At 42.0% G+C, this 16,264-nt stretch overlaps 1 protein-coding gene across 1 annotated transcript; it reads left to right on the forward strand.

Annotated features, from left to right (window-relative positions):
• The first annotated feature begins 792 nt into the window (after positions 1 to 792).
• Positions 793 to 13,103, forward strand: MAL2 (mal, T cell differentiation protein 2). Its single transcript, XM_051611899.1, has 4 exons — positions 793 to 1,073; positions 3,350 to 3,520; positions 7,768 to 7,926; positions 11,200 to 13,103. The coding sequence occupies exons 1-4, from the start codon at positions 939 to 941 to the stop codon at positions 11,269 to 11,271; spliced, it is 537 nt and encodes a 178-aa protein (XP_051467859.1). The 5' UTR covers positions 793 to 938; the 3' UTR covers positions 11,272 to 13,103.
• Positions 13,104 to 16,264: the final 3,161 nt, after the last annotated feature.

Consider the following 16,264-nt stretch of genomic DNA (forward strand, 5'->3'; position numbering starts at 1 on the left):
GTGCTTAGTCATCCCAGGACAGGGGGTGTCAGGACACCCCATCCCAAGCCACATCACAAGAAATAAAATAATGCCAGGTGATGCCACTTCCTTCACCTGGGGAAGACACGTATACTGAGAAGCAGGAGAAAATGCAGTAAGTGGTCTGATGAACATGAACCTTTCTATACCCTCACCTACCCAAAACTTTTATATGAAACAAACTTTTAAGTGGCCGTGCACAGTTAAGTCAGATTCAGTGAGAAGACACAGATTAAACGTTTTTGTTATTTTGAAAGGGCAACCTATAAGGTACCTTAAACAAAACAAAACAAAAAAAGGTACAACTTCATCATTTTGAAGCCTCAATTACCTACAACCAACCAGAAGACAAATAACAACCTTTTGCAAACCGGCATGAGGAAATAACCCTGCAGGTCTGGCTGGATCTGACTCAGGACTGGTGAATGCGGAGCCCGGCACGCAGCGGGGACGCCGGGGAAGCCGAGAGGCACCGGGGAAGCCAGAGGCACCGGGGAAGCCAGAGGCACCAGGGAAGCCAGAGGCACCGGGCAGGCCCTGGCGAGCCCCCGGGGCAGCCAGGGAGGCCCGCACAGGGCCCAGCGCCCTCCGAGCCGCCCGGTCACCGGGAACAGCGCCCGCCCGGGAGACGCTGCCCCTGCCCGGGTCCGGCCGCGCCGGCTCCGTCCGGGGCGAGCGCGGTGAAGCGAGCAGCTCGGCCCCGCAGCACCCCGGGCACGTCCGGGCCAGGCGAGGCGGGGCCGGGGCGGGCCCAGCGCTGGGCGGGCAGGAGGGCGGCGGCCGGGCCGGTGCGCACAGACTCTCCCGCACCTGCTCCCTCCTCCTCCTCCTCGCCCACCTGGCTGGTGGGCTCGGCCATCCCCAGCGTGCTCGGCGGCAGCAGCAGCAGCAGCCGCCGCCGCCGCCGCCACAGCAACATGTTGCCGAGGGGAGCCTCGTCCATGCCGCCGCCTCCCAACCCCGCTGCCTACTTCCCGCCCCCCCGGGTCACTTTGCCCTCCGGCCTGGAGATCCTGCGCACCTACTCGGGAGCCGTCATCTTCCTGGAGATCGTGAGTGCGGGGAGGGGGGGGGTGTGACGGGCGGGCCGCCGGCCTTCCCGCGCTTTTCCCGCCCCGCGGACGGCCGAGCAGCGGCCCCGCGTCGCCCTCGCTCCTCACCTGCCGTTTCGTCAGTGGGGAAGGTGCGGGCGGCCGAAGCTGCGGCAGCGGGGGGAAGCCCCGGGGCTGCCCCGCTCCGGCCCGGCGGTCGGGGCCTGGGAGACCGGGCAGTCCCGGGAAGGGCGGCGGGACCCGCTTCCCCCCCCGCCCCGCCCCGCCCCGCCGGCACCGCAGCCCCTTGGGGTGGGTTTCCCGGGGGTTGTTTCAGCTCTGGAGGACTTGGAGCCGCACGGGGTCCCAGACCCAAAACCCGCCGTGGGGCGTTAGGCGGGTTTTTTGCCTGTGCGCGCCCCACGGGGCCTCAGCAACCCCCTGCGGGCGTGTTTGACTTCGCGGGAGGGCGAGACCTCCCGTGCGGGTGTGCGCGCGGCGGGGCTGCGGGCCTGGGCGCTGAGGTTGAGTACGGGGCGCTGAAGAACCGCGGTACGAATTAGTGGGAGTAAGAAGAGGCAAAAAAACCTTGGCAGAAGTGGCCTGATGATTTATTTTATTAATTTTTTTTGGGGGGGGTATGGTGGGGGTGGGTGTGTGGGGTCAGAGCAGAATACTGCTCGGGTCCCAGTCTGTGTGATGGATCCCACTCTGCCCGCTGTAAATCTGCACCGGAGCCAAGAGCTCAGAGCACAAATCCAAGCTGCTAATTAGGCTCTGAGTCAGTAGGGACGAAAGGTGAATTAAGTTGATCAACCTATGACACGTTTGGCAGCCGAGCTGAGGTGGACAGGTGTAGTATGAGGGAAGTGGCACAATGGTGGGCACTGGTGTTAGCAGCCCCTACAGTAGATTTCTGAATTTATTTTTGAAGAAGCTTGCAAGCTCGTACATTCAAAATACTGAAAACATTTCATGTGTCTCTGCTTTTTGTTTAACAGCCACTTTCTGCTATCCCTTCTGCTTCCTCCCTGCCCATCACTATCTGCTCTTGGGTAACAACAGACTTGCACCTGCAGTCCTGTGAAACTTAGAGAAAGTTTGGTTCTTCACAGCAGCTAAAAAAGGAACTCTAGAGAACAACTCTTAAGGCTGATACATAAACCCTTGGGAGCTTTGAACTGAGACTAGCAATGCATTCTCACATATATGCTGCTGCAATGTGAAGCAAGAGAGGAACCAACTAATTTTATAGCAGGCATCTTTTGAAAGGTAGCTCTCATCCAACCTTGATGCAGAAGAAAGTTCTTTGAAACTGAAAACGTAATCTCTGACTTTGTAGTTGTAAATCTGTAGGATTTAAACAGGAAGGTAGTGACTTGCTTGGAAATAAATTGTAGCTGTCAATACACAGCAGATTGGATTATGAAATTAAATCTTTCTGTAATAAATGAACATAACTGCAGATGGCAATTACTATTTTCTCCAGTTATCTTGTTTTATAAAGAGGCAGGATTTGGAGGGAGAAATAGTACCCTTCTTTAAGCCAGGAGTTGATGAAACCAGACAAGCCTTTTAGAGTATGTAAATTCTCCATCAGCCCATCATAACACAGCATCCCCACCACTCGTTTGCTGTGATCAGTATGTTGAAAAGAAAATTGGCTGTGCTGAATTCTTCCTCAGGTTATGATGATTCTGGAAATCTGAATGTTTTTCTCATCATTGCAACTTAATTTACAAGTTGCCTTATTTTGTATTATTCTCATTTTCTCTTTCACTTTATTGCTTAATCTGTTCTCTTTCAGCTTTTCTTCACAAATGCATTTTAAAAGGGGATGCAGTTTCATCCCTTTTCTATATCTCATCTGATTACAACTACAAAACAAAACAGTATGAGATTGAATCCAAATCTGATGTACATCCTCATCATGCTAACTTTAGAATATGCAGAGAGATTTATATGTGTGTCTGTGTGAACCATGTTTTCACATTTATTTCCCTCAAAATGAGATTAAGGGTAAAATTTTCAGCAGTAGCATGCAAGTCACCTGGGTTTGTAAATGCCATATTCAAGACTATTTTAAGAGCTTTTAAGAATTTCAGAGTGCCTTCATCTTACCACCACTTAGTGCCTATAATTTCTGAGATGGGCACTTGGGCTCTGAGTACTTTTGAAGTGTTTCCTCTTGGTTTCTAAAAGTAATCTGAGGATATGGTGTTGTGTGCTATTACTTCTTAGGCAGAAAGGACTAAATAAAACTTATCAGTTCATCGTGTGTGTTCTTTTCCTTGCAGCTGTTTGGAACAATAGTCTGGATTTTGGTAGCTTCTACCCGAGTTCCACTGCCACTGCTGCAGGGATGGGTGATGTTTGTAGCGGTCACTGCGTGGTTCCTGTCCATTGTGTTCCTCTGTGTGTTCCTCTTCGGTTATGCAAATAGAATTGCTGTCAACTGGAACCAGACAGTAAGATTTTTTTTTTTCTTTATTTAAAGATTCCCTTTGTTTTATAAATTGAAAATCATTTAATGAGAAGTACTCATCCTAAGTCTTAATGCCTGGCCTTCGGTTTTAGTAGGAAGTTTCTAAAAATAGAGGAATTCAAAACTGGATATGGAAATAGTAGGGCTACAAAGATGACAGAGTAAATACATGACTAGTTTTATGCTGGAGGCTGAAAGAGCCCAGGTTTTTGAAACTGGTTGAAGGGGAGTATACTTGTCCTCTGTGAGCTCATAAAATGCATGAGCAGCAGGAAGAGGACTAGTTTAACGAGGCATGACAACAAATTGGTTTAAATGGCCAGACATAATTGTGGACTGGAAATCAGAAAATGTTTTCTGACTATTAGAGAAGTGGTAGTAACACCCTGTGAATAATGGTAGGTAGAAAGATACATCTAATATTGTAAAGGAAGTAAAACATTTGTGAACACATTAAGTGATGTGGTTGTCTGAGATAGCACAGACCAAACTAAAGCACCCAGGAAGTCACCTCCAATTCCTAAGAAAGTCTTCAGCTGATTTTGGGTCAATTCCTTAAAGCTAGGGCTAAAGTTAATGGCTATTAGACCGTAGGTAGTCAAAGACAGCACAACCTGCAGTATGACAGTCTTAGAGGAAGCCTTGTGAGACTGTAGATACAATTATACTCTGCTCAGCTTTTCTTCATTGTGAAGACAAGACTTGATTCTTGCTGTAATGGATTGTTATGGCTTGTGCCAGTAGTTCTCACAGACTATACCTTCTTATTCCAAAAAAAAAAAAAAAAAAAAAGCTTTTGGCTCCGGTTTTTACCAACCACATGGATATTACCAACTCAGGTTATTGACTGCTAATTCATGTATTCCTTTGCGGTCATTAACTGTTTTTTACTTTGAGATTTTAGCACTCAAGTAGTTGAGCATGAGATATTATCACTCTGTTATATTACTAGAAGTGAATAATAAGAGGTAGCAAAACTGTGATCAGGATTTCCAAAAAATCTTCCAAAAGGGTCAGAACTTCTAAAACATTAAATTGTAAGGCTGTTTGCTGATCACCTTCCTCTTATGCGGCTTGACACTTCCCTTGATCATAGCTGGAATTGTGTGCTTCAGTGTCAACATCTGTGGTTATTTATCTATTGAAGTTATTCACAGACAGTCCCTTAAAACAAAAGGTCTTTAAAGCAAATCATAGAACTTCATGAGTTTGGGGCTCCAACTAATAACTTCAAAGCCCATCAGTGGTAACAGGCTGGATTCTATTGAAACAAACTTTGATAGTGAATACATACAGTGTCAGGTTTCCAGCATAATGCAGGCAGTAATTAGTCTAATAACGAGTTAAAATTACAGAGACCTTTACAGAGATTTATGCTGCGACATCCTCTCAAGTTATGATGCAACAAATCCCTTGAGCATGTGCATAACTTTATTAAATTAATAGTGTCCTGGGTTTCATTGAAACTGTTTGCCAATTTGCAATCATGCATCTATTTAAGAGTTGCTGGGTGGGTGCACAGCCTTTTATAGATGGAAAATGCGATACAAATGTTCATCTTAAAACAATTGTGTAAGTGCGTCTTACATATTGGCTGCTTCGTGCTGACAGTCATTTGTTGCGCTGTTAATTTTGTCCCCCTGTATGTGATAAATTACTGAAAAACTCTATGTCAGGAAATTGCTACATGACTTGTATAAAAGCTACATCTGTGGGACTCTGTAACTTGATCCAAAAAGCTGTCATAACTAAGTCAACATCTTAAGTAAATGCAGAATGAATTGTTTTATCTCTAACATGGTAGCTGAAAATCAGCCCCTTCCAGCTGTCAACAAAAATTACACTAGATAGACCATTTGACCACTATTTTCAGGTACCCAGCTGTTCTGTAACTCGGCACTAAACTGTTTAGTGGCACTTAACAAGGATTTTTTACTTTCTGTGGCAAATAATTACTAGAAACACTGAAACTATTTTCATTACTATAAAATAAGAAAGTGCACCTTTTTGTTTTAAGTTGGCATGTATTTAGATAAATATATGGTTTTTGCTATTTCTTAAATCAAATTTACAATAGAACTGGGAAGCTTCAGACCATTAGATTAGGTAAAAAAGGGGAAGAGTCATGGTTTATTTATATTGGAGTATTGTAGCTTCTGTAGAGATTGATGAACAAACGTGGTTTAAGATTCCAGGAGTTTAAATGCAAGTTTGAAAAATAGTGTGAGATTCTGACAGCCCTGCATTTAGTAATACCTTACGTCATAAGTAGCTCCATTGATACTAATACAGATAGTTAAAAAATAAGATGTGGCGCAGTGGAGAGAGGGGGGAAATGTGGACCTTATGGAGGCACATCACTCTGTACATCACTGTATTAAACCAGATGGTATGACAAATGTTGTCCTTTACAGCCTGACTCACAACACACTCATTTATGAAATGAGATGTGAACTAATATATCATGCAGAGCTGGTAGTGTTTCACATACAATGTTTCAATGGTTATACAAGTGAGAGTTAAGCACCATGCTAACAATTACTGAAAACCAAAAACCCCTCCCTTATAAGATCTTGGGCTTTTTGGTCATTGAAACCATAACCATACAAACATGAAGCCTTACTGATGCTATGTAGCTTCACTGTAATTGCTGCCAGGAGAAGGAAATTAGAGGCTTTGGCAGGAGAATGAAGGAAATGAAAGAGTTTGTCTTCTGAAAATACTTCTCCTGTATGCAGTCAACACTGTCTTCCTCATGGAGCTGTGTGTGCTCTTCCAGGAGCAGTGGTGCCAAAAGCGTACAGCTGTTAACACTGACATAGTTGCATGCTGGATATTCAGGAGCCCAAGGATAATGGATATCCTTGATTACCTGTGGGCTTACACAGACCTTTCAAGTTGCTGGGATCCCCTACTATGACATGGGTATGTCAGGCTGTGGTACGGGGTCCAGTTTTTGTCACACAATGAACACACACCTGTGTGCAGCCTAACACAGGGTGTAGGTGGTACCATGGCAGTCAGTAGGTAAGAGTGTTGCACAGAAATTTCTAATGCATGTGAATGCTGTCTGCTGTTGTGATGGGCTCACAGTGTATGTACCTTGGGCTCTCACTCTGGGCATTATGGTAGTCCATTGCACTCAAGTGAATGTAAAGTTCATAAAGAATTAATTAGAACTGGACATAAACTATATAATGTGGATATAATTAAAAAAAATAATATATATATTTGTGTATAAATTGTTTCTGTGGCTTTTGCAGACCTGCACAGGTATAGGCACAAAGTATGTATTGGATGACCTCAGGAAATGAGTGCAGTGCAAATGTCAGCTTTGCAGACTCAGTGACAGAAGAATAATATTTTGGACATTTTAAAACTGTACTGGAACATGGCTTGGATCTTGCTGTGCAGAACACTGGGTCTGAAACACAACCCACAAAGAGATTTATGCACCAGAGCTGCTTTTTCATGTGCTCCAGTAATACAATCCAGAAATGGGAGTTAGATGTTTAAACCTTATGTTCAGCTAGCATTCACCACACAGGAGCAAATTCCCTAGAGAAGGCCATGAGAGAAGTGTTGTTTAAAGTAAATCCTAACTCCTGTCCTCTCAAATCTCAGGCATTTTATTCCACAGTATCATGAAGTACTTCCAAATTTTGGTAAGGCCAAGTCAGCAAGAGTTGAGAAAATGTCTCAGTTTTTGGATTCTCGTTGTATTGGGAAGTAAGCTTCAGCTGTATCAAGGCATTTACAGAAGCAAAATTTAAGCATGGAGTGGGGACTTCTAGAGCTTAGGTTATAGCTGAGAAGGCATTTGGAAGACTGCAAGTTTGTATTGTGCTGCTTAAATTGTTCTAAAGTTGGCTTCTATGTCACTTCTTTTTTATTTAAGTTGTATTCTGTAAGCTGAAATAGCTTTAAAGTGATCTAAAAGGTCAGTGTCTGTACATACAGATGAGCACATGCCATAATTTGAAAGACTACAGGGTTTGTGGAGAGGGAGAGCTGCCCTTTATCACTAATTATGTTAGTGAATTGGCTATAACTGCAAGCAGCTGTGGAAACAGGTCCAGGTTAAACTCCCTGATAGATTTAACACTGCTTATCTAAAGTAATTGTTATCAGTGCTCGTTTCATGTTCCAGTGTTGGATTTAATTTATACTGAAACTGGAAGAATTAGATATGGATTGCAGCCTGGACTGATTCTGTTATTTGCTTTTCAGGATTTTCTTTTCCATGGGGCTACTTTTGTCTTTTATTTTGGAGCTTTTCTACTGCAAGCAGGAACCACATCTCTGCATCACTTTCCCCGCAAGTTCAATTCCACCACACATGAGAAGATTCTAGCTGATCACGAATATAACATAAGCATAGCAGCCTCGGTATGTGTTTCACATGTTTGATTCTGGGGAACAGAAATCTGTTGTAGCCAACCTTTCAACTTGGGAATTTAACAGCTAGCTGGAGTAGATTGTCTTTGATAGCAGCAAATAGTGTTTAACAGTGACATGCAAAAAATGCTGGAATATGCAAGTGCTACTGTGATAGGTCCTCAGTTGCTACTCTTAACTACATTTTAAATACATAATTGCTACATTTTTAGATTTGATATTTTGTAGAAGCAATGTTGGTTATTAGAGGAGAAGAAAAAGGTAACAATGGAGTCTTCATCAAAACATCATGTGTGAATTTAATGCTTCTTCTCAAACTTTCAATTGTGGTTTTTTTTTTAATACCATTTAGGTAGTCCTAAATGTGCCATGGAGAAAAAGCCCTGAACTAGCTCTTTGTGAAGCTCCAGCTCTGTACTTACTATATCAGGCATAAAAGCTATCTGCCAGGGCCCTGTTGTCTCTTATGGCAACTGCTTTTATTGATAGCATAAGCTCAGACTGCATTTTTCTCAGCTGTAGTTGCATCATCCCTGAATCACTGTATCTGGTGATGTGGGTGTGTGTAGCTGAGTCAGAAAATACTCCAGGCTTTAGCTTTCTCCCTGGATGGACTCCTGAAGGGCAAGTAGAGGTGTGCCAGTAGGCTTAACTTAAAGAACAATTCAACAGGGGCAAGTGTAGAGTCTTGCATCTGGGGAAGAACAGCCCCATGTACCAATACAGGTTGGGGGCTGACCAGCTGGAGAGCAGGGTAGGAGAAAGGGACCTGGGAGTCCTGGTGGCCAGGAGGATGACCATGAGCCCGCAATGTGCCCCTGTGGCCAAGAAGGCCAATGGCATCCTGGGGTGTATCAGAAATAGTGTGGTTAGTAGGTCAAGAGAGGTTCTTCTCCCCCTCTATTCTGCCTTGGTGAGGCCACATCTGGAATATTGTGTCCAGTTCTGGGCCCCTCAGTTCCAGAAGGACAGGGAAGTGCTTGAAAGAGTCCAGCACAAAGCCACAAAGATGATGGAGTGGAACATCTCCCTTATGAGGAAAGGCTGAGGGAGCTGGGTCTCTTTGGTTTGGAGAAGAGGAGACTGAGGGGCGACCTCATCAATGTTTACAAATATGTTAAGGGGGAGTGTCTGGAGGACAGAGCCAGGCTTTGTTCAGTGATGTCCAGTGATAGGACAAGGGGCAGTGGGTGCAAACTGGAGCATAGGAGGTTCCATGTAAACATCAGAAAAACCTTCTTTCCTGTGAGAGTGACAGAGCACTGGAACAGGCTGCCCAGAGAGGTTGTGGAGTCTCCTTCACTGGAGACATTCAAAACCCACCTGGACAAGTTCCTGTGTGATGTGCTCTGGGTGACCCTGCTCTGGCAGGGGGTTTGGAATAGTTGATCTTTCGAGGTTCCCCTCCAGCTCCTGTGATTCTGTGAATCTGTGAACTGAAACTGCTGTTCCTGTTTTTTTATGCCATCCAGAGGATCTTGCATACCTGAGGGAGCAGTATACATTTATTAATTTTCTAAAACCCTCTGTGGGTATCTGTTGTCCTTAAAAATAAGTACAGCATAGTCTTTGCACAGTAAACACCTTCAGTTCGCCTTAAGATAAAAACAGATGAACGTAAGGTGTCAGGTTCATATTCTTTCTGCAAGAGGAGAATATAAAGGAGAGGCCAGTTGCTTTGGCAATTCAGTCTCTGAAGGAGTGAGGTGGGCATGTCAGTCTCCAATTCCAGAGTGCCTCACCATCACCTACTTACCAGGAGCAAACTCAAGCACATCTGATCCCTGTATGGTACAAGGACAGAGGTTGTGTTTGGTAGCTGTGCCTGAACCGAGGGCTTTACACTGAGCAAGTATCTCATATTTTACCCTCAAATGTGGCTCTTCAATTCTAGTTCAGTGTTCAGACTATGTTGGAGTCACTGTCCCTGGAGCTGTTTAAAAAGAGACTGGATGTGGCATTTAGTGCCATGGTCTAGCCAATGTTGTGGTGTTAGGACATAGGTTAAACTTGATGGTCTCAGATATCTTTTTTTCCAGCTTTAATAATTCTGTAATTCTATGACCACATTAAATATATGGTCACTTCAGTCATTTTGTCAGACAACAGGATACTAGACACTCCAAGATATCCTTTTCCCCTTCCATACTGTTTTTCCAAGGGAGAATTCAGTTCTCCAAGTCCCTCAAAGTCTTTTCAAGGTGGGGGAGTAGGACACTCTTTTGTAACTTTCCTCAGTGTTTTTAATTAAGAGATGCTGGGAAATGGTGAATCAGGTAACTGTAGTTTTTGGTGTCTTTGCATTTTTTTCAAAAGTATATAATTAGAAAGTCAGGACATACAAAAAAAAATTGTAATTCTTTGAAACACATTAAAACAGTCCTGTGACCTACATGGAAAAAAATATTAAAAGTTTGCTAATGTTTTGTCTTTTAAAATTGCTTTAGTATAGTGTGATGAAATATGTATATGTGTGTTTTAAATGGATGATAGTTCTGTGGTGTAGCATCTATTCAAAACATTAGTTGTCAAATTAACAGCTGTATGGAAAGCAAGGGATATGTTGTTACAACATGATTGAATTTCTATGTTCTAAGAGACAGAATCCATCGTCTGTACTGGACAATATGATACATTTTTTTTTTCATCAATTCACTTTCTCATTTCTTCCTCCTGGTTTTTATTACACATTGAAGCTTGCTGTGGCATGACCTTCAGTTCAAATCTGTTCAATTCAGTTCTTGAGCAATAGCAGCTTCCTGGCATTTCTCAGGAAGCTGTTCTAATGGCTGGTTATCTGGACAAGGAGACCAGATTTGAGGCTGTTTCTGTATTTCTGCAAGTAAAAGTTCTGCTGCTTAGAGGGATGTCGAGCTTAGTTGTTTGCTGGTAAAAGCATTCACTTGGGAACAAATCTGAGATTAATGTTTCATCAGTCTAGATAAGAGTGAAATACACAGTGTACCTACACACATGATCACTTTGTACCACAACTTGTGCTGACATTCTGTTTCATATTCTATTTCAAAATGTCTTCTGAAGCAATCAAGCTAAAAGCAATAATGTGGAGTTGGAAAGGTTCATAAGAAAACTTTGCAGAGGATCCCAAACCTATCTTTACCATGAGCATTTTGGCTGGGGGAGGTAACCTGAATAATTTGTGTTCCTGTATTAATTTATAATAGGGGGGAAAAAAAAGTAGAACAATATAATGTGTGATTCACTTTTTTCTTTTCCCTTCTTTTTTCCCTCCTCCTCCTCTAGATTTTTGCCTTTGCAACAGCTGTTTGTTATGGATGCAGCACAGCCCTGGCATTAAGGAGATGGAGGCTATAGCAGTTGAAGAGAGGTTAATGCCTGAGTGTACCACTTCAGATAAAATTAAGTGCAACTCGTCTGTTTTACTGTAACCTAATTCCAAAAAGACTTTTTTGTTTGCTTGTTTAAAACCTGTTTTGAAGTGCTGAAGTGCAAATAACACCTAATCGGGATTTCCTTAACAGAAAAAAGTTTCCATCTCTTCCCTTTCTAATTTTTACTTTTATTGTGTACTCATTTGAAGCACACTCATTGTATGGTATTAGAGAGTTCAGGGATAAATAGATGTGTCAGTAGCAGATAACAGAATTCTAGTGCTAAATCAGAAGAGGAAGAAAATGGAAACTAAACCAACGTGCTAACTGTATAGGCAGCTAAGAAGCTCCCCCCTTGTTAAGTCCTGGGATTGGGCCTGAAGTGTTTTGCATCCTTACAGTGCATTCCACACAGAGCCTGAGGCTCCTTGTCCAGTCATGTTTTATGTGTGCTGCTCCCTGCATGATCAGAGCCCAAGCTGACTTTGTGATACCAACTTAGTATACGTAAATACATAATAGTTATTAACATGATGTACAGAGAAAATATTTTAAATGTACATTCCGTGAAATCTTTTGATACTCCTTTAGAGCCGTATCTGGCTATGGTCATCTGATCCTTAAATCTTACTGTGTTCCTTAGTAGATGGAAACTACTGTTTGGGACTGTCAGTCAGTAGTTGATTAGTTTTAGGAATTTAGCTTAATCAGATCTATTTATACTGCAAAACAAAACAGTGCATTTGTGTTGTGTGTGTATATACATGGTATATTTTCGTTTAACAGGAATATTTGCACTGTTTTACTTTGTTGGAGTCCAGCTTTCTCTTTGTTACTTCAGTGGTGCATTTGTTACTTATTATGTGAGTCAATATCATTTGAATGGAATGTTACCAAGCGGAGAATAATGTCTGACCTCAATTCTTGCAGTGTGTTATTTGCTGCATTCTAAACCTGCAGTGTTGCAAAGGTGTTTTTATTGGACAGATGCCTAAAGCAGTGGAATGCAAAGTGGTCTGCCCACTATGGAGTTTGGTTTTGGCACAAATTAAGTTTAATTGAGCTTAAATATCCCTGTTGTGTAATGGCATATGATATTTTATATAGAAAATTAATTTAACAAATCTAAAAGATAGTATCATGCTCTGCTCCCTAACACTCATGCTGTTTTGGTGACACTTATTTACTAGCATTATTTTTTAAAAAAAATCTCTTGCATATAGTGCCAAATTGATAACATAGGAGAAAAAAGGCTCCCTGTCATTTGTAAAACAACTTGCTCACCACATCTTGCCACTGCACCTTAATAATTTGCAGAGACCAGCAGTGGCTGGGGAAGAAAAGTCAGGACTTTCTTCATTCCCAGGCCTACTCCTTGAGCCAGCAAATGTGTCTGCTATGAAGGTTACTTTATCAAACCTGTCAGGTACAAGGATATCTGAGAGCCAGCCACCCTCAGTAGTGCCCTGCAGTCCTTGCTGACCCAGGACAGGTTCTTATGGATGACACAGCAGTGAGTTGCAGCCTTTCTGACTACTGGAACCACTTGCTTGTCCTGAATTACTGCAATGGGATGTTTTTGTATATCTTGTTTTCTGAAAATTTTATCTTCCAAAGATTTTGTACTCTGGCTGATTATTTTTTTTTTCTAATTATCAACTTGCATTGAAACTTGTTTTGTGAACATTTTATCTAGTGCCATATACTTTTTAAAGTACTTCATGTTGTGTACAATACATTTACACTGGAGTATATGGATGAAAGTAAATAACAAAGACTTATGCTAAGCAGCATTAAAGTTACTTAATGTATGTATGGCAGTAGTCTGGTTATTAATTCTGTCATTGTAAAGTACCAAAACACTACCTTGCAACTTGGACTTGATGCTAGACATATAAAATAAGGGCTACGTTTTCTTAAGAAGGCACAATTACATTGGTGCTAGTGTTGTAGAATGGTTTGCCATGTGACACATCAGGAACATTAGTAAGGAGAAGAATAAGGTTGGCTACCTCATTGCAAATGGGCTCTGATCTTTGATGTGGTTTCTCCTTCATCCTGCAGCCTGGATATGCACTGCACACCGCAGGCTGTGCACACCACAGCTACAGGCTCTGCAGCCCACTGGGATGATGGAGGAAAGATCTCAACTTTTTGCCTGTTTAAGCCTAGAGAGTGTGAATCCCTCATGTGGTTTCAGTTAAAAAGCTGTCCAAATTATTTGGCATTTGTATCTGTGTTCAAACTCCAGGTGTAAAGATCATGATTGATGGGTGCTATTCAGGTCTCTTAAGCTACTTGTTAAAAGTCCAGATAGCAGAGTGTGGTTAGTGTAGCATGGAAACTGTTTGTATAGTGAGGAAAGGCTGAACTTTCCCTCTTAAGTATCAAAGATAAACAAAGGGCAGAGAAGAGATAAAGGTAAAAACTACAGTAATGCAGAATGGCTTTTATAAGTAGAAAGGGGTGACAGAATGGAAATTTTCTGCTAGTATGCAAGAAGTTTAGCTGTATTTTGAGGAAGATCTAAGGAAGGACACATCCAAACAAGCAGTTACATTCTTAAAGAAAAAAAATGAAAAACGGAGGGGAAACCAGTAGTTATTTTTGTATTACTTTATACAGGTTGCTGAAAAGCTAGGTGTGACTCAGAAATGGTATGTGCATGCTGGGATGTCTGTATGTAAATAGTGATGCTGGACTAACACATAATGCCTGTGATAGGTATTACAGGTGATACATGCAAGCTGGTTCTAAAAAATGTCACTCTTCCCTGTAAAAAAAACCAACAAAAAACCCCAAGACTATGACCTCGAGGAACACAAGCTTAGAGTTCTGCAAAGAATGGAAGGAATAGTGGAATGCATAGGGAGATCATTTATCTCAATGATTTTGAGGTGAAAGGAATGAGACCACAGATGCCAAATCGTGTTTTCATCAAATGTCTCTATTTGGTGTGAAGCTGCAGTGCAGGAATATCTAAGATACCATGCAAGTCCCTACTCTTAGAATAAGAAAATATTTAATGGTATTTTGTATACCACTATGTGGTAGCTGCTGGTAAATAAGCTCTCTCTAAGGACAAGTTTCTTCAAAAGGTGAAGAGAGAAGCAACAGTTTGTTGTTCATTGTAGAAGAGAAATAAAAAGGCACATTTTAGAAAGCTAAAACTTTGTTAGACTTTGGTTAGAAAATCTGGACAGCTAGTGCTTTGCAGAAGTCCTAACTCTGCTTCTGCCTGACTGAATGCCTGGAAACAACCCAAAGTGGCACAGGTGCTGCAGTGATTATTGATAAATACAGAATCATTCTGTTCAGGATCTCATTATTTCTCTTGCTGTGTCCATTGACTACAACTCCTGATGTGAGTGAAGTTATGCCATTGTAAAATTCTGCCTTCAAAGGCAGCTGTGAAACACAGCTGGAAAAGGTAAGAGAGGAAGCACCAGTAATCACACAGAGAAATTGGAAGAAAAAGCACTGGAAAAATCACTACATCAGTGTCTTATTTCTCTTTAGCTTCCAAAACCAGATGACAATGCTGACTCCTGTTGCCCTTCCTGTAATCGTTGTATTTTTTAATTCACTTTACAACTTTACAAAATGTTAACATTCATAATTTTCCCAACTGAATTTAAAAAAAATAATGCTGAGAGAGTTGAAAACTCTGATAGCTCATTTGTTCCATTTTTATCTATATATTGTGAAAATGGTCTGTCAAAACTAGTGTACTGATGCATTTCATGCTCCATTGCCAGGCTCTTCCTAGTTGTACAGAGAGGTTTCCCATGTCTTATCTGTGGATAATGGTGAACCATGAGTTCTCAAATGGAGATACAAATAGGATAGTGTCTTTTCAAACTTACCAAAAGAAAAAATTGAAGTGAGAGTGTGTTATGTTTCTTTGTTGGCTGTGTTTTGTACAATTGGTCATGACACATTGGTCTTTGTTGACACACAAAGAAAACCATCAGAAGAAAAAGCAAATCTGATGTATTAAAATCAGTAAACAGCAATAAAAAGTATTTGAATTTTATTTTTAGAAGTTAAGTTCAGCATAACAGTTCCCATTTCTCCCACTAGGTTAAGTTTATTTTTGTCCATTATGGTGCTTACTTAAACCCCTTTCTAACCTGAGCAGCTCAGAATTTACTGTATTTATCTTCAAGGTGCTCCTGGAAAGAGAAGTGCTATTCTCATTTCACAGTTGGGGAACTCAGACACAGAAACTAATCAACATGTTTGCTGGAGGCCTTGCAGGGGAGATCTGTGGTGGAGCAGGAAAAGGAAACCTGGTTTCTCCAGTGAGAGGTCAGTGCCCTGCCCAGCAGCCCATACTGCTGCCCTCCGTGGACAGGAAGGAAGCAGTATAGCCTGGACTGTGTGTGACCTGCCCTGCTTCTCTCTCTGTCATGGTGGTGTTACTCTGGAAATTAGTTACATGGGGTTAAAAACTAGAATGACTCTGAAGGACTGTGAGTCAAAGGGAGGTTTAACGTGCCAATTGGCATTCCTAGATCAAATATCTGGTAGTTTCTGGGTGTTCTGACATTCAGTCTTGATTATCCAATTGTAAATAGGCTACATAGAGTTCCTTTTTGAGGTGTTGATCTATCTCCTGCATCTTAAAAGATGAAGCAGATCCTCAGGAATCTGCAGGTTTCAGCTGCTTCCTTCTGTACGTGTTTGAGTCCTAAATTCTTGGCATTAGCAAAATATTACCTGCCTTAAGCCTGCCAGGACACAGCACCTTTCAGTTCAGAAACCTGAGCTAAGTTTTGGCAACTAACTTGTCAAGCTACCTTTCAAGGGAACACAATGATCAAGTCAAATTATGTCTAGGTGTGGTTTTAACACCTTTCTTGCTGTGGGTTTGTTGCAAAAATCTATAAGGGTTATCGAGATTGTGGACAAAATATTTGTACACTGATGTCCAACACATGCAGCATCAGACATTCTGTGGCTGGCTCCAGAGA

The sequence above is a fragment of the Apus apus genome, chromosome 2 (assembly GCF_020740795.1).
Source record: "Apus apus isolate bApuApu2 chromosome 2, bApuApu2.pri.cur, whole genome shotgun sequence".
Lineage (NCBI taxonomy): Eukaryota > Metazoa > Chordata > Aves > Apodiformes > Apodidae > Apus > Apus apus.